Below are 15,665 nucleotides of genomic sequence, written 5' to 3' on the forward strand. Positions count from 1 at the left end.
GACGGCCTTTAGCCCCGAGTGACGGCCTTTAGCCCCGAGTGACGGCCTTTAGCCCCGTTGTTTACTCAACGCGTTTTGTTTGATGTCCGTTTGGGTGCCGACTGCTTCCCCTCATTGTAAAGCACTGTGGATTACGTTGACGCTGTGTAATCTGGAGACCGTCTGCCAGCTTTGTAAGTCTTTGTTCTTTTCCTTTAGGGCCCTCTTCCCGATACCTGCTGTCATTTCTGGTTAATGGTCTGGCAGCAGAAAAGCAAAGCAATTGTCATGCTGAACCGAATCATTGAAAAGGATGCGGTGAGTGTGCAGCTCAATGTGATTTCTCAGAAATGAAGTCATGTGTCCCACCAGATGCAATGGGTTTCACATCTCCTTCTGCCGTGCCTCTGTGGCAGGGCTTCCTGGCCTCACATCTCACTGCCCTGATGGTTCTCACCCTGATCTGCATTGCTTGGAGGTTATTTTGTAAAGCTGATCCTTTTTCTACCTCTTATTACTCTACATTGTACCTTCTGAAGTGGTGTAAGACCTGCAGTGAGCATACTCTTCAGAGCGGCTGACCCATATTGTTATATACTGTCAATACTGACCCGAATACGCACGCATTGTTCCATGTAATGCAGTGGAGGGAAAAGAGAACGGAGCTGCATATCTGTGCTCTGATGACTGAAGGCAGACAGCAGGCACTCAGTCCACGGCGTGGACCACTAATCTGTCCAAAGTACTCCGCCACTTGATGCAGATCTACTAGTAAGATGCCTGATCCTCCGGGAGTCACTGATGCCTTACCGCAGTAATGAGTAATTGCCATACAATAGCCCACAATGGCTCTCTGCTTTTGTTTTCTTTTACCATGTTAAATGTACCTTTTAAACGGAGCAGCTATCCTTCAGATTGTCGCTCAGAAAAGTTGTTTGTTTACTTTTACACAAAGAGATGATTGTTGATTGGTTGTTTGCCGAGATATCATTCATAGAGGGGGATCTGCGTGAAAATCTGTTCTTTAGATGCACAAATATGAAATCTATTCTTTTGAATGGAGTCCTACACACGAGTGATCTTTTCCCTCACAGTGATGCTACTTAGTAAAAGTCCTATTTTTTTCACGTCCCTCGGAACGCATCGCCCATCGTTTTTAATGGGACAGGCAAACTCCTTGCATGTTGTGCGACGTGATATTTCTCATTGAAATCAGAGGGCACCACTTGCCGATCCTCTGATGTACGTGAAACGCGCGGAGGATCGCAGTTTCACTCAAGTGATGCGAGGAGTTTTGTATAAAAAACGCCTGGCATCTGTGTGTAAAATGCGAGTTATTGGGCTGGGGTTCTCAAGCGGATATCGTGCTTGTCCGTGTGAAGCGAGCCTAAGTGGTTTGAATATAAACGACTTATTGCTCGCCACCCTGTCAGTGCCATGTTTACACTGGAAGACTATCGTTTGAATTTGCGCTTTTGAGCGATTTATTTGGTTGATAGTCGTCCCATGTAAAGGTGCCTCAAGCCCCTTCGTAATTATAGGTCACAGCAACATGGCTGTTAGTATCTATCATGTCGCAGGACTAGTCCGCTTGTCACCAAGTGGTTGTGTTTGTTACATTACTATATAGTAATGGTATAAGAGCTTTACTGTCTGTCGGGCTGTCTCATGTAGGCCCAGGCACCACGTATGGAAGCACAGACGGTGAAATACTGATGGGCTACCACATACAGGTGCAGTGGCCATCAGGAAAGTCTTGAAGTGACATTTGCGTTGTGTTTGTCGGTACAGGTGAAGTGCGCTCAGTATTGGCCGACTCCAGAGGCAGAAGTACTTCTCTTTAAGGAAACAGGGCTGTGTGTCAAACTAATTTCTGAAGAGATAAAGCCCAATTATACAATCCGGGTGTTGCAGCTACAAAACATCAATGTAAGTGTGAGACCATGTTGTAGATGACGTATAAAGTACTAACAGGAGCGCTTTATGCTGTTTGTCATAGCAGCACAAGTAACCTTGTAATACTGCACCATTTATCATACCATCATTTGCTTTTTGCTTTAGACTTCAGAGACCAGAGAAATTTTCCATTTCCATTATACCACATGGCCAGATTTTGGAGTTCCGGAGTCCCCAGGCTCGTTCCTTGACTTCTTATTTGAAGTCCGCAAATCTGGTTCCCTTGGTCCTGAATATGGGCCTTGTATTGTACATTGCAGCGCAGGCATAGGACGCTCGGGGACCTTTTCCTTGGTGGACACCTGTCTTGTTTTGGTATGCTATTTTGTTTCCTTTTTATATTTGTGTATATCTAGTTACTTATAGATGTTGTTGCTTGGCGGGGCGGAGTGACAGAATTGGCACTGCAAGGGTGCTTTCACATTTGCGCTAGGGATTCTGCTTTCCTGCTCTTTTCAGGGAATCCCTGCAGCCAAATCGTCTCTGGACGGAACGGAGCAGCGCGGGCGGACCCCATTGACTATAATGGGATCTGCCCCCTTTCCGTCCAGCTGCCCGGATTTGGGGAGGAAGAAAAAATGCTGTGTGCAGCACTTTTTCTTCTGGTATTTCCAGACGCATCTGTGATAGATCCACCGGCCGGAGGTTCCGACGCAGATGTGAAACCACCCTATGTCCTGACTATAATAAAAGCAAGCCATGGACATATGTAATGCAGTGCTCAGACAATTGGCTTTGATAGCATGTCTACCCACTGTATACTTAATGTTGTGAGGCCTAATGTGCCATTGAGCCCTAGCTTTAAAAGGAAGCAGTCTTGTACTTTATGCTTCCCATACTTTGACCTGCTGATTTCAGTGGTGTCACTTATAGGGCAATGTTGTATAGTTTCAGAGCACTTACATAGTTTAAGCGGGTAGTGCCCGCTTGAAATAGGATCGGCATAATCTTGAGGCACCACCTAATTATCGTGATTGGCACTTTTCTTGATATTACATTGCATACAGGGAATTTGTCAATCATGGCGGGTGGACATAAGCAACGCCTCATCAATAAACCAGACTGATCTCTCGCCAAGCACAGCGGCTTCACTATGTAGGTTTTCTGGAAGGACACAACATTGCCCCATAAGTGACAGACCACTGGAATCTGCAGATCTGTCACTCCTTTATGCTGTGGCCACTGAGGGCAGCATAAAGTACATAACTGGTAGCCTTGAATACACTGGTAATGAGTGCCTCAGTGGTTAAGGCTGCATTCACACCTAGCAGAAGTGGTGCCGATTGTCCACAGCTGAAAATCTGTGTCAAAAACTGCATCAGAATCTGCACCCTTGATGCGGAGTTTGGTGTGGGTCAGCAGCCGACTTCACCTGTCCTATTGGATGGGTGAAATCAGTTGCAGATCGACACCAATAGTGCAGATTTTTCCACTGTGGAAAACTTGCATAATTTTGGCTACATATGTATGTACCCTTAACATAATACATGGCTCAACCACACAAAGCTTGTTATATCTAGTACCTCCATTAATGATGCCTTTAGGGTTACTAATAAGTGGTTTATTTTATGGGTCTGTTAAAGTAGGTCTGTCGCCATACTCTGCTGCCTTGTTTAAAGCCAGCATATATAACGAACCTGGTTCTGTTATACCTCTAGCCCCAATGGCTCAAAACATATTGCGCTACCTCCCACATAGTCTGCCAACCATCTCGCCAGTGACCTGACTACTATTGTGCTTATCGGTGTATAATCTGCAGCTATATGTCACTGGTGAGAGGGTTGGGATGTGTCTCCAGAGCGGGGGCTCCTGAACCCCACCTGATAAGACAGCCGCTGCATCCAGAGATAGAATAGATGGAGGACACCACTTTCTGTAAAAAGATGCAGATCCCTTTTCGGAGTTATATGGCATCTCCTGTGGATATACCCAAAATGTCTAGGATGGTGATACAAAGTGTGGACAAGGGGCTGCAGTCCGAGGATGGAATCCAATGCTTTATTTATAAACAGAGCTAAAAACAATAGAAGTAGCAAACAAACATTAAATGAACAATAAATTGCACCTGCAGCACGACGCTCTGTTTTCGTGTTTCTGGCGCTGCACCGTGCCCTTAGTTGTACGCATACACCAGAAACGCATCAACAGAGCTTCTTGGGCTGTCGGTGCTCGATTTTGCTTTATGCTAGCTTATCTGTTTCAAAACATGAAGTTCGCCCAAATAAGAAGTTAGCATTTTGAAACATGTATGTGGGCCTGGGGTCTGTTTGCCACTTCTGTTTATAATAAAGCATTGGATTCTGTCCTTGGACTGGAGCACCGTTCGTCTACACTTGCCATTGCCAACAAAGCCAGTTTTTTTTTTGGGGGGGGGGGGGGGGGGGGGGGGGGGGGTCCTAGCGAGGACTATAAGAACAACACCAATCTTCATTTTTCCATGAGCTAGATGAGAGGAATTGCTACACTTTCTCGAAAACTGCAATAATCCTTTATCTCCTATTAACCAAATGGCAAAATAGTAATTTTTTTAAAGGCTGTTTGGGCTATTAGTACGGCAGCATAGTATGGTGACAAAGTGTCCTTGGAGATGCTGAGAAAGTTGCTATATACTGCCGTTTTGTGGAAAGCGATTCAGCATGTATAGTATTCATTTAAGTCCTCACTCGTTCTGTGATCGCAGTCTAGTGGTACATCCAGTGATCGACGGCTCTCTGGGTATATAGTCATAGAAGGAAGGCTGTCAACCACTGAATAGGACCACCCAGATGACTACTAATCACAGTGATCATTATACCTAATTTTTTTGCACAAATCTACATGTATATCTGCTCGGCTCCTCCTGCTCTATAATGGTCAGCCTGCAGATAAGACCCCGTGTGAAGTGTGAAGTATGCTGTGTATATTACTACTCTGCATGTACACATTTAGGAAGTATATAGCAATCTCTCCGACATATTAATGGCTGCTATTGATGAACATAACTAACTGGCCGTAAACTCATTGATGGCTTTGGTTTAATAACGTTGTTGATGACCTGTCAAAGCGATTATCCATGTTGGATGTCTATTTTTTTTTTTTTGTTTACAATTTTTGACTTTTCCTTTTAGATTGAGAAACGAAGAGACCCTTCTTCTGTGGATATTAAAAGGGTGTTACTGGACATGAGGCGCTACAGGATGGGCTTAATACAAACACCAGGTCAACTACGATTCTCCTACATGGCTGTAATTGAAGGAAGAAAGACTAAATTGGACAACTGTGATGTACAGGTCAGTATATGTTAGGTGTACATAGGGATCTCTCTCTCGGCAGCCATTCACTGAAGATGCATTGCACAGAGCTTTTTGTCTGTTTTGTTATTGTTCTCCAAGAATCAACTTTTTTAGTTGACCTAGCCATATGAGGGCTTGTTTTTGTAGAACAAGTGATAGGGAAAAAAATGGATATATAGACAGATACATATAGACATATAATAATTCTACACATAGTACTGTGCAAAAGATTTAGGCAGGTTTGGAAAAATGCTACAAAGTAATAATGCAGCTTCATTTTTTTCTAAGTGCACTTCGTTAGGGATTTTGTAGGATTATAGTCAAGTGTATGATTAGCCAGTTCTACCAAGCAGGTGCTAATGCTAATCATTTTTATGTGTAGCTTGAAACAGTCATTAAAAAGCAGGAACAGCTTTGTTGGAGGCTTAAAACTGGGTGAGCAACAGCCACACTCTGCTACAAAGGTGAGGTTGTGGAAGACCATTTCATGTCACAGGTCATACACCATGGCAGGACTGAGCACGGCAACAAGGTAGTTATACTGCGTCAGCAGGGCATCTCCCAGGCAAAATTTTCAAAGGAGACTGGGGTGTTGAGATATGCTCTTTAAGCTTTTTAGAAGCACAAATAAACTGGCAACCTTGAGGACTGTAGAGGTGGTCGGCCAAGGAAACTTGGTACAGCAGATAAGACACATCATGATAACTTCTGGCCATAAGAGGTCTTTATAGAAGACTTGTAGCCAAAAAGCCATAACTTCAATGTAGAAACAAGAACAAGCGACTCAAGAAAACACATAGGAACTGGGGTACAAGAAAATGGCAGCAGGTGTTCTGGACTGAGGAGTCAAAATGTGAAGTATATGGTTGTAACAGAAGGCAGTTTGTTCAACGAATACCTGGAGAGCAGTATTATCATGGGTGTCCGCAGGTAACAGTGAAGCACAGTGGAGAGCGGTATTATAATGAGTGTCTGCAGGTAACAGTGAAGCATAGTGGTAGAGGCTCCTTGCAAGTTTGGGGCTGCATTTCAGCTAATAGAGTTGGGGTTTTTTGTCAGGATTAAGGGTGTCATGATAAATACAGGCAGATGCTCACCCACAATGTAATACAATAAGGGAGGCATCTGATTGGCTCCAGGTTTATTCTGCAACAGGACAATCCCAAATATACAGCCAATGTCTTTAAGAACTACCTTCAGTGTAAAAAAACAAAACAAGGAGTCCTGGAAGTGATGATATGGCCCCCACAGAGCCCTGATCCCAACATCATTAAGGCCAGCTGCACACGGCCGTGACGGGCTCCGACGCGGAATTCTGCGGCGGAGCCTGTCACGGCGCCCCCCAGAGACCCCAATACTTACCTGCGGATTCGGCGTCCTACGTCCCACATGATGCTTCGGCGTGACGCGCCGCAGCGTCATGTGACACACCTGCCACGTCACATGACACGCCCACAGCATCACATAACGTGGCCGGCCGTGTCATATGACACGGCGGCGGTAGGCAGGGAAGCGGTTTCACGCTATCTTCTGCTGTGCTACAGCGGAAGATAGCGGGACGGACGGTTTCCATTGACTGCAAATAGAGCATGCAGCCGGTGAGGTCGGGTGATTTCACGGTGCGGAATTCCGCGGTGGAATTCCACACCGTGAGCATTGAGCTATTAGGTTCAATAGAACCTAATAGCTGCGGGCAACGCGGCTGCGTATTACGCAGCGGAAATCCGTCCGTGGGAAGGAGCCCTTAGTCTGTCTAGGATTTCATGAAGACAGTAGAATTTCAGTAAGCTACATCCACAGAAGATCTGTGGTTAGCGCTCCAAGATGTTTGGAACAACCTTCCTGCCGAGTGTTTTTGAAAACCTTTGTTCAGGTGAACCTTGAGGAATTGATGCTATTTTGGAGGTAAAGGTTGATCACACTAAATATTGATTTGATATACGTTTCTTTTTTGTTCATCCACTTTGAATTTTCTAATTGACAAAAAAAAGGAATTAGCACTTCTATTTTTGTATACATTCCTACTTTGCAAAACTTTTTTTCATACTGGCCTAAACTTTTCCCATAGTAATGTATATGCGTGTGTGTGTATTTTAGATTTTTTTAAATGTCTCCAGTGTAACAGGTGAGCATTGGTGGAATTATTTGTTATAAAGTAATTTTTAAAATATCCCGGGCGACCCCCTTTTTTGTGTATTTATATATTTACAATTGAGTGCATCTAAATGGGGTTTTAAAAAGGTCCGTACACATGCTGTAGGAAAAAAATTGGATGGAACGCTTCAGATTTGCAAAGTTGAATCAGTCTTAATTTCTTGCAGGTTTTACTGCAAGTATGACATCTGATGTCACTGCAAAGTATGTGTAATACAAACAGGTTTTAATTAAGATTTGCCTTCCATTTCTTAGTGCATGTGGCCTAAATAAGCTGCACATGTCAGGATGGGCCTGAAGGCGTCTTGCAGTCCACCTTCACCGGATGGCTTGGATTGATGAGAGATGTCGGACTGTTATCGCTGTGCATGTTTGTAACCTTGGTGCCTTTTTATATCCTCTTCAGAATTCATGTAAAGAACCTTCCAAAGAAGACCAGTCTCTGAAAACCGATGTCAGACCGACAGAAGATCTTTCCAATGGTAACTGGCCCTCTACAGGAGGACAAGAAGAAAGTGAAATTAATTCCAACCTGATTATACCGCAGGGGGCAGAATGCAACACACAAAGGTAAGGAAGCCGGCGGGAATCTTCTGAACATGAAGCTAACTTGAGAATCCTGTTTGCAGCTCCTCTCGTAACGTTCTCATAGGTTATATGGTTAATGTGAGGGGTTGTAATAGAGAAGTGTGACTACTGAAAGCCAACTATGGTTTTCCCAGCAATTCCACCTCTTATAACACTTCCATCTTACAATGGTCACACAGATATGGGCCCACAGCATCTGTTTAAACTGGCTGTTGTCTCCTATAATTGTGATATGTTGGATTTAGAAAACCTATTCGTACACATGCAGTAGTGAATTCTGTCTACATGCAGGCGATTCCCCATTGAGAACCCTGATCTATCTGTTTGAGTGAAGAGAAGCTACAAAGTGTATTTGCTGTGGAGCAGACTGCACATAAGTGCTGTACACAGTCCATTACTCTCATGTGATTGATTCTCCTCGTGTCCTCGGCATGCGCCGATACTGGGTTTTAACTGTTACACTAATTTACCCTCTGCACAGAAGTCAGCACAGCTGGGGAAGTAGTCACGTGTTTAACTCTCATGACCGCCATCGTCCTCGTTCCTATGGATGGGGCGAGCACTGCCTCCAAAGTTTACACGCTTGGTAGAAAAAGTACTTTTTGACAACCTCTTAAGGGCGAATGCACACAGCCAGAAATTCCGCGCCGACGTTTCTCGCAGAATTTCCGCCCATGCACACTGTCATAGCATTACATTGGTTTATGGAATCCTATGCAGACAGCCACGATTTGACCCCATGAAAACTCGTGCGATAAACAAATCGCGGCATGTCCTATTTCTGTGTGAGCCTCGCTCTGCTCTGTGCAAGTGCGGCTGTGCACCAGCCAGCACATAGATAGCGGGTTAGAGAGAGAAGACTCTGGAGGAGGTGAGCCATGTGTCACTGCAGGGGCACAGCTCACATCCCACAGCGAGAATTCACGTAGCAGAATCTGACTCGGCCGCCTGCATTCGGCCTATGGAGCACATCTACGCGTGATCCACGGTGAAACGGAGCATACTGCGATTTATTATCCGCGCGTGGCATCCGCAAATTAAATGAGAACAAATCCACAGGTTTTAAATGAAGTGCGGATGCCCAGTGCTTCCCTATGGGCGGCTTGATTCCCGAATCTCACAGGCGGGTGCCACACACAGATTCCACAAATCAAATCTGCCCGTGGACATTGGGTCTAAATGAAGAACTTTTATGATAGATCTCACTTTTGTGCACTCTGAATATCTTTCTTTATATTTCAGTTCACTTAGGAAACGAGCCCGGGATGTTAGGAATGCGAACACTGCAAATCAAGTGGAGGGTATGAAGCAAAAGATGCGTGAAGCGGAACGAAAAAGAAAAAGGTGGTTATTCTGGAAACCTTATCTCATTCCGGTTGGGTTGGCTTCAGTCCTATTAACAGGAGCTTATGTCTTTTATTCTTTTTGACTTTCCACATAATGTGGTACTTGTGAGGGTATGGCTATGGGCGCCCTAAAGTGGAACCCTGGGTGCTGTCACTGGGACAGACAGTAATCCTGAGCTATGGTGAATGCTTAGAAATGGATACAATCTGTGTCTGGCCCTAAAGCCATCTCAGGACTTTGGGGGTCATCCTGTTCCTAACTGAAGCTGCTATAATTATTATTTTTCTTTTTGTAAGAAGGAAAATGGTACGTGTTTTTTTTTTTTTTTACTGGTTTAGCATAATTACACCAAATATTGTGAAGATGTTTGACCAGGTGTTACATTGTAGCTTTTATGTGGATTACTCAGGGGTATCGCCTCTGTAAAAAATGTGCGGGGTGATGACGTGATACCGTCTTTTTCTACAACTGTTGACACTTACTAATAAAATGTTCCCAAGGTCTCTCTTAGACAGTAGAGCGCACAAGGTGAGACCTCCTTCTAACGTCAGTGTGACCAGTCACATTTTGTAACGGCTGGCAATATTCTAATATTTGAAAGTATGATTTGTTGCCATGAACCTTGTTCCCATCTACAATGCTCTCTGGATGTGTCCATGCCCTCCTGTTCTGTCCCAGATGACTAGATTGTAGAAGTGGTTTCTCATTCCTTCACTTGTGGGTTTATGAACCTACCAAGGTACGGCATGGCATCATGTGCCAGGGAATATAATTGAGCCATTTCATCTAATTGAGAAGCCACAGGTAGGTGGTTTTGTTCCATAATGGGTAGCAGCCGGTCTTCTCTCTTGGTCCATAACTTGCTGACAACGCCCTCCCATAACTTGAGATCTTCCATATGAACCTCACTTGTTGGTACTTGTTTTCCATCCATATTTGTTTAACCAGTGTTAAAGCCATATTTTTATGTTTTGTATCAAGACTTTTTTTTTTCTCCATCCATTGACTTATGCAGAAAATTGGCAAGGAATTAACAAAGTGCTTGTCCCCATAGCATCTTGGTGTAGTCTCCCTGCATGAGAATTTGAATCATGACTTTTACAGACAATTGGGCCATCTTGCTTTTTTTTTTTCCTTTAAAGGCAACCTGTCATCAACTATAAGCACCAAAAACTAAGTTATAGTATGAAAAGTTATGTGCTAATTATTTACGTGTCATGGAGTCCGAGAAGCCTCTCATCATACTTTCCCATCCCCTGTTCCTGCATTGCCTCCCACTTGTATGTCTCCCGGCAAAGTAAGTGCAAGCACAGCAACTTGACTCTCCATAAAGCTCTGTCTGCGCCCCTACCATAGAGTTAAATAGGTGCGTGTGCATAGCCTTCTGAAAAAGTCAGGTTGTTGTGCTTGCACTTACTTTGTCGGGGGACATAACAAGATCTGGGGACCGAATAAGTATGAACAGGGGCTCCCCGAACTCCACATCACCTGAACTGGAAGTACCACTTACTTTATGGTGCGTACAGTTGATAACAGGCTCCCGTTTAATACATTTAATTCTCCATTCTAGTCTATGCGGCATTTAGAGCAGGACATATAATGGGTGTCAAACGTTTTTAGCCATAAACCTAATGCTTATGAATTTACAAGACCCCCCCCCCCCCCCCTTTACATAGAATGGCCGTTAAACTTAGTTTTCACGTTTAACCCCTTTGTAACCATACTACACCTTTTTACTCAAAAAGAATAGCTGTGACCTACAACAAGTGACGGTACATGGTCACCCTTAGTGTTGCACATAGTAGGTACTCAGATTGTTTCATGTTCAAATCTGGAAAAGTGAAGGTTTGGCCTGGAGGACTTTATGTAGGCCCAGATTTTATATACTAGTGGGCCATTGCACATTATTTTTTTGTTAATCCTCGTAGCAGTTTATTGACTCTGCTACAGAGAGCCCCTCTAATATCAAAATTGATTACATCCTGACTTCTGTATAAAGATCTATTCCTGACTAATACACAAAATATTGTATGTAAATGTTTTTCAGATAAACATATTGATTCTGTAGTTTGAGTATTCGTGCCTACAACAGTTCACGGTTTCCAATGGTTTGGCACAATAAGTAGAACGAAGTTGTGAATTCCATCTATTTATAATCTAAGTAAATGTTGCTGTGTTCTCCACGAAGCTGAAAATATACTTTTTGTACGCTTATAACATATATTATATGTGGGCATATCCATCTTGGCATATGGTCCACCCCCCTGATATGCCGTAAGGTCATATTTTTGACCACAGAAAGCCACACCACTTAGTTGACCCTCTCCGTGTACTTGCGGTAGTCCTTGACATTCCTAACTAACGTGGATGGTAGATGCATTAGATACAACATCACATTCTGATCCTGCTGGTGGGATTTTTATCTTGATGTAAACTCCTAACTAGACAGTAGGGCTGCACAGCGGCATTTAACGGAATTATTGTGGTGTACAGATGGAAAGTTCTTGCAGTCAGATCACCAGCCAACCGAAACACCATCATTGTTGAGAAAACTTTGTTTAGGCTTATCTTTTTAAACTCTCAGCAAAGTTCTGACCTGACCAAACCATCAGATCCATGTAGAATCGCCGAATAGTTAAGAGCTGATGACAATAGATAGTAGGCGCTAAGAATTTTATTTGAAACCCCTGACAATACCGAGAGGTCCTTTTCATGTTCCTAGTTACATGAGGCCCCATTCACCTATGTGCCCATCCTCTGGTGTTACTTCCATTGTTCTGCTTTGTCCTAAGAGCTTATCAAAAATACTGGAACCGCTGAACAACGCAAAGTAGACCCCGTTGACTTTACCGAGGTCCTTCTGGCATGCCAGCGGGAAATGTTCAAAGATGACACGACATGGCGCAGCATGCTGCACTATTTGGTTAGGGATTTTGTGCCAGAGGCTCCGAGTTCAGCTTCCAACACAGATGTGAACTTGGAGTAAAATCTAAATAACTAGAGACCAGTCTTTTTTTTTTAAACTTATTTTAAGTAATTCCTTCTCTTTAATAAGGAAAGAGAATTGCAAAACATCCATTAGAAATATATACCTTACAGTAACTGTTGTAGCGTGCAACTGAATTGTGTAGCAATTGTGGCCATATGCCAATCGGCATTTGGCCACAGTGGCTACACGAGGGGCAGCTATCCAAGAGGCTGAATTCCATGTGTGTTGTCGGGGCCACCAGTAAGTTCATCACATACCTAGGGACCCATCATATATAAACTAGTCTTTTTTGTCCTGACTTTCCAGTCTAATCTCTGCTGTTAAAGTGAACCTGTCACAAGGTTTGGGCAGTACGAACCTAAGACAGATATGCCCATTTGACCCATGTAGGTTTTATTCTGGAATGCTATTGCGTTTCAGAAAAAAAACATACTTAGAAGTTTGACTCTGAGCTCAGCGGGAATGCAGCTCCAAATCAGAGGCAGGTTGGACCAGACCCACCCCATCCACTTCATTAAGTCTTGATGGCCTTCTCCCTATACACTAGCAGGGAGGAGCTGTCGCTCCTGATGCTGTAGAGCTTCCAGTCAAACTTCTAAGTGTGTTTTCAGGATAAAACCTACATGGGCCAAATGGGCATATCTGTCCCGGGTTCATGCTGTCCATGGGTCGGTGACAGGTTCTCGTTAAGAGTTTTTATGCTTTGGGTATTGATTCCTGTTGTGGACCAAAGTTAGATGGTACTTTTTAATAAAGAGTTATAACTTGATTTTATGAATTGTCCGTGTAGTGCACTATATGGTACCCTGAGCTGGATCACCGCTGTATTGTTTGCGTGATGTTCTTTTATAAAAGCATGAATACCTGTAAATGACTCTTTGCATTTGGCTTAATTTGATTGTGAAATTGCTATAAAGAATTGCAAGATATTTGCTTTTCCCACTCTGTTCGGTATAGGTACAACAGCAAGTTGCTGTAACTTTCTTCCATTTGTCAGGGACCACGTGGTTGAATCTTACTAAATCCATCTTTAATAAAATAGCAAGTAACGAATAATAAGGGCAGTGCCCTTTAATTGTGCTACTCTGAACTGTCACGTAAAGCATTAAAGGGGTTGTCAGATTAATAAAACCCATTTTTATATACCCCATTATAGAATTTTCAGTTAATAGAGGGGGGGGGGGGGGGGGGCTCGTTCAGGTGAGTCTTCTCTTGGCCAAAGTTAACAGCTGTTATAAAGAGTGTCTCTTCCTGGAGGACTTGGCCTATACTGCTTTTACACAGGTAACCAATTGGTTTGAATGAGCACTGTGTAATACTTCAATTTCCCTGTGGTGGCGCTGCAGAGAAATAAAACCATCATTACTGAGTTTCCCCACAGATTACAGCTGCACAATAAAGATAGTCTGAAGCAGGGAATCCCTCTTAAGGGCCTTTTCACACGGGCGCAATTTTTCTGCATTCTGTACCGCAGAACGCGCCTTAATCCGCCATTGTGGATTCTGATGCAGAATTACTGACAGTAGTAAGCCATTTTAATTCCATGTTTAATCAGCACAGAGCCATGCGAATTGACTGGGGCTTCCAGTGCTTAATGGGAAACCCTATGTTCACGTGAAAGGGCCCTAATAGAGAGTTGTATTTAGTAGAATCAGCATTGTTATATACTAGTTCTTCCTGGGCAATACTCTTGTAGGTCTTCCTCTGTGAATGTTTGGACCATGTTATACTTTTTCACTTTATTTTGTATTCAGAAAAAAATAATAAAATAAATGACTTCCAAGCGCATGAGCTGTCCGTGTTGTTTGTTCTTGGTTACATCGGTACCAGGATGCATGTAATAAAGTAGATATGTACAGCTTTAAGTGGTTAATAGAATTGGGCAGTGCGTCAGAACAACGTGACTTCTAGTATAAAGTAACCCAAGAAGGTTGATAAAGATAAACAGAGATGTGGCTTTCATACTTGTACCGTATAACCAAAGTCTAATTGCCACAAGGGAGCAGACGTACTGTCACATGCATTCCAGACAGTCTGAAGAGAGCCCCCCTCCTCCAGCTCTGCGAGTTCTGCCCTGTGCCAAAGCCTGAATAATCTGGCACCGACTCGCTGCTATGGATGCACTGCTTGGAAGCTCACTCACAAAAATGGCGCCAAGAAAGCGAGGCGCCAAGAAAGTATTTGTAAGGGCATAATTGTTGTTGCGTCCAAAACCCCTTTGTGGCTTCTCCATAGTAATTCTTGCCTTTCGTTAGTGCTAAAATCAGCCAGACTGCTTTTTAATCTTAGCTTAGCAGAGCATGCATATTTATTGCAGTGGGCAGAGGGGAATAAACCACCACGGTCACAAACTTTTTGTCGTGTTTTTTATTTTTTCTCCGACGGGTACAAAGCATCGTCCCTTGTTGGGATGAAACGTGCCCAAGACACATAAGATTGTTGGATGGTTCAGCCAGTATCGGATTCTGCTGACTCTTATCTGTTATTTTTGCAGCTTTTTTTTATTTTTATTTTTCATATGTTACTGAACTGGTCATTTTTGTTTTGCATTGTGTCATAGGCCGAGGCTCCTCGACACCTAAATCTCCATGGCTTGTGACTATTCTACAGCAATTATACTACGAAACCATTGACATGCAAAGAAAGACATGAAACCCATCTTCAGGAGAAAATGTGAGGTTTCTATAATGAGCTGACCTCATTGCGTTATCTGTTTACCGCGTAAACTACTCCATCCGGAGGGTGAAGGACATCACCAGCATGAAACTTTACAGAAGAGTCCAGTTCATTATCTGTCGGGTGTTTTTTCTATTGCATGTACTTTACAAACCTATGTAAGATACACCAGAAATGTAATTTGTATCATTCTGCCATTCACATTGTATTTTTATACTTTTTTGGCAGCATTAAATATTTTTTTAAAACTATGATGTGTTTTTTTTCTGTTGGTTTATTTTAAAACGCTGAATGTAGGTTGTGGATAAATAGACGGTCACTTCACAACGTGGAGCAGTGGTTCTTCTCTTTCCCTAATCGTCATGCAATAGGAGAATGGAAATGGCTTGCCTTACTTTGTAGTTTTGGTTTCTGCATGCTACTGGGTGGTGTGCTATACTGATGTATATAAAGAGCTGTTGTATAGGGGGACAACAAAAAATCTCGAAATATAGTATAGTCTAAAGGCTATGGAGGTCCTTGGCCAGGGTTCTTATTTTATTTATATTTTTTACACATCTTGGTGGTTTCTTTAACCCCTTCAGTGGCAGGTTTATTATTATTACCATGTCATGCCTCTTAGGGCAGGTTTTTGAAATGAGTCAACAATGCAATTTAATCTCACAAGTATTTGCAAGTACCGTATTACTTAGACTGTTGGTATT

General features: G+C 43.1%; 1 protein-coding gene across 1 annotated transcript in view; it reads left to right on the top strand.

Annotated features, from left to right (window-relative positions):
• The window catches only part of PTPN2 (protein tyrosine phosphatase non-receptor type 2), a 48,825-nt gene extending 33,613 nt beyond the window's left edge, over positions 1-15,212 (top strand). The window contains exons 4-10 of the mRNA XM_066579519.1: positions 199-297; positions 1,771-1,908; positions 2,041-2,250; positions 5,043-5,204; positions 7,768-7,931; positions 9,192-9,293; positions 14,846-15,212. Of these exons, the coding sequence (XP_066435616.1) occupies positions 199-297; positions 1,771-1,908; positions 2,041-2,250; positions 5,043-5,204; positions 7,768-7,931; positions 9,192-9,293; positions 14,846-14,867 (897 nt within the window). The 3' untranslated portion in view covers positions 14,868-15,212. The remainder of the gene's footprint in view (positions 1-198; positions 298-1,770; positions 1,909-2,040; positions 2,251-5,042; positions 5,205-7,767; positions 7,932-9,191; positions 9,294-14,845) is intronic.
• Positions 15,213-15,665: the final 453 nt, after the last annotated feature.

Source organism: Eleutherodactylus coqui, chromosome 9, assembly GCF_035609145.1.
Source record: "Eleutherodactylus coqui strain aEleCoq1 chromosome 9, aEleCoq1.hap1, whole genome shotgun sequence".
Lineage (NCBI taxonomy): Eukaryota > Metazoa > Chordata > Amphibia > Anura > Eleutherodactylidae > Eleutherodactylus > Eleutherodactylus coqui.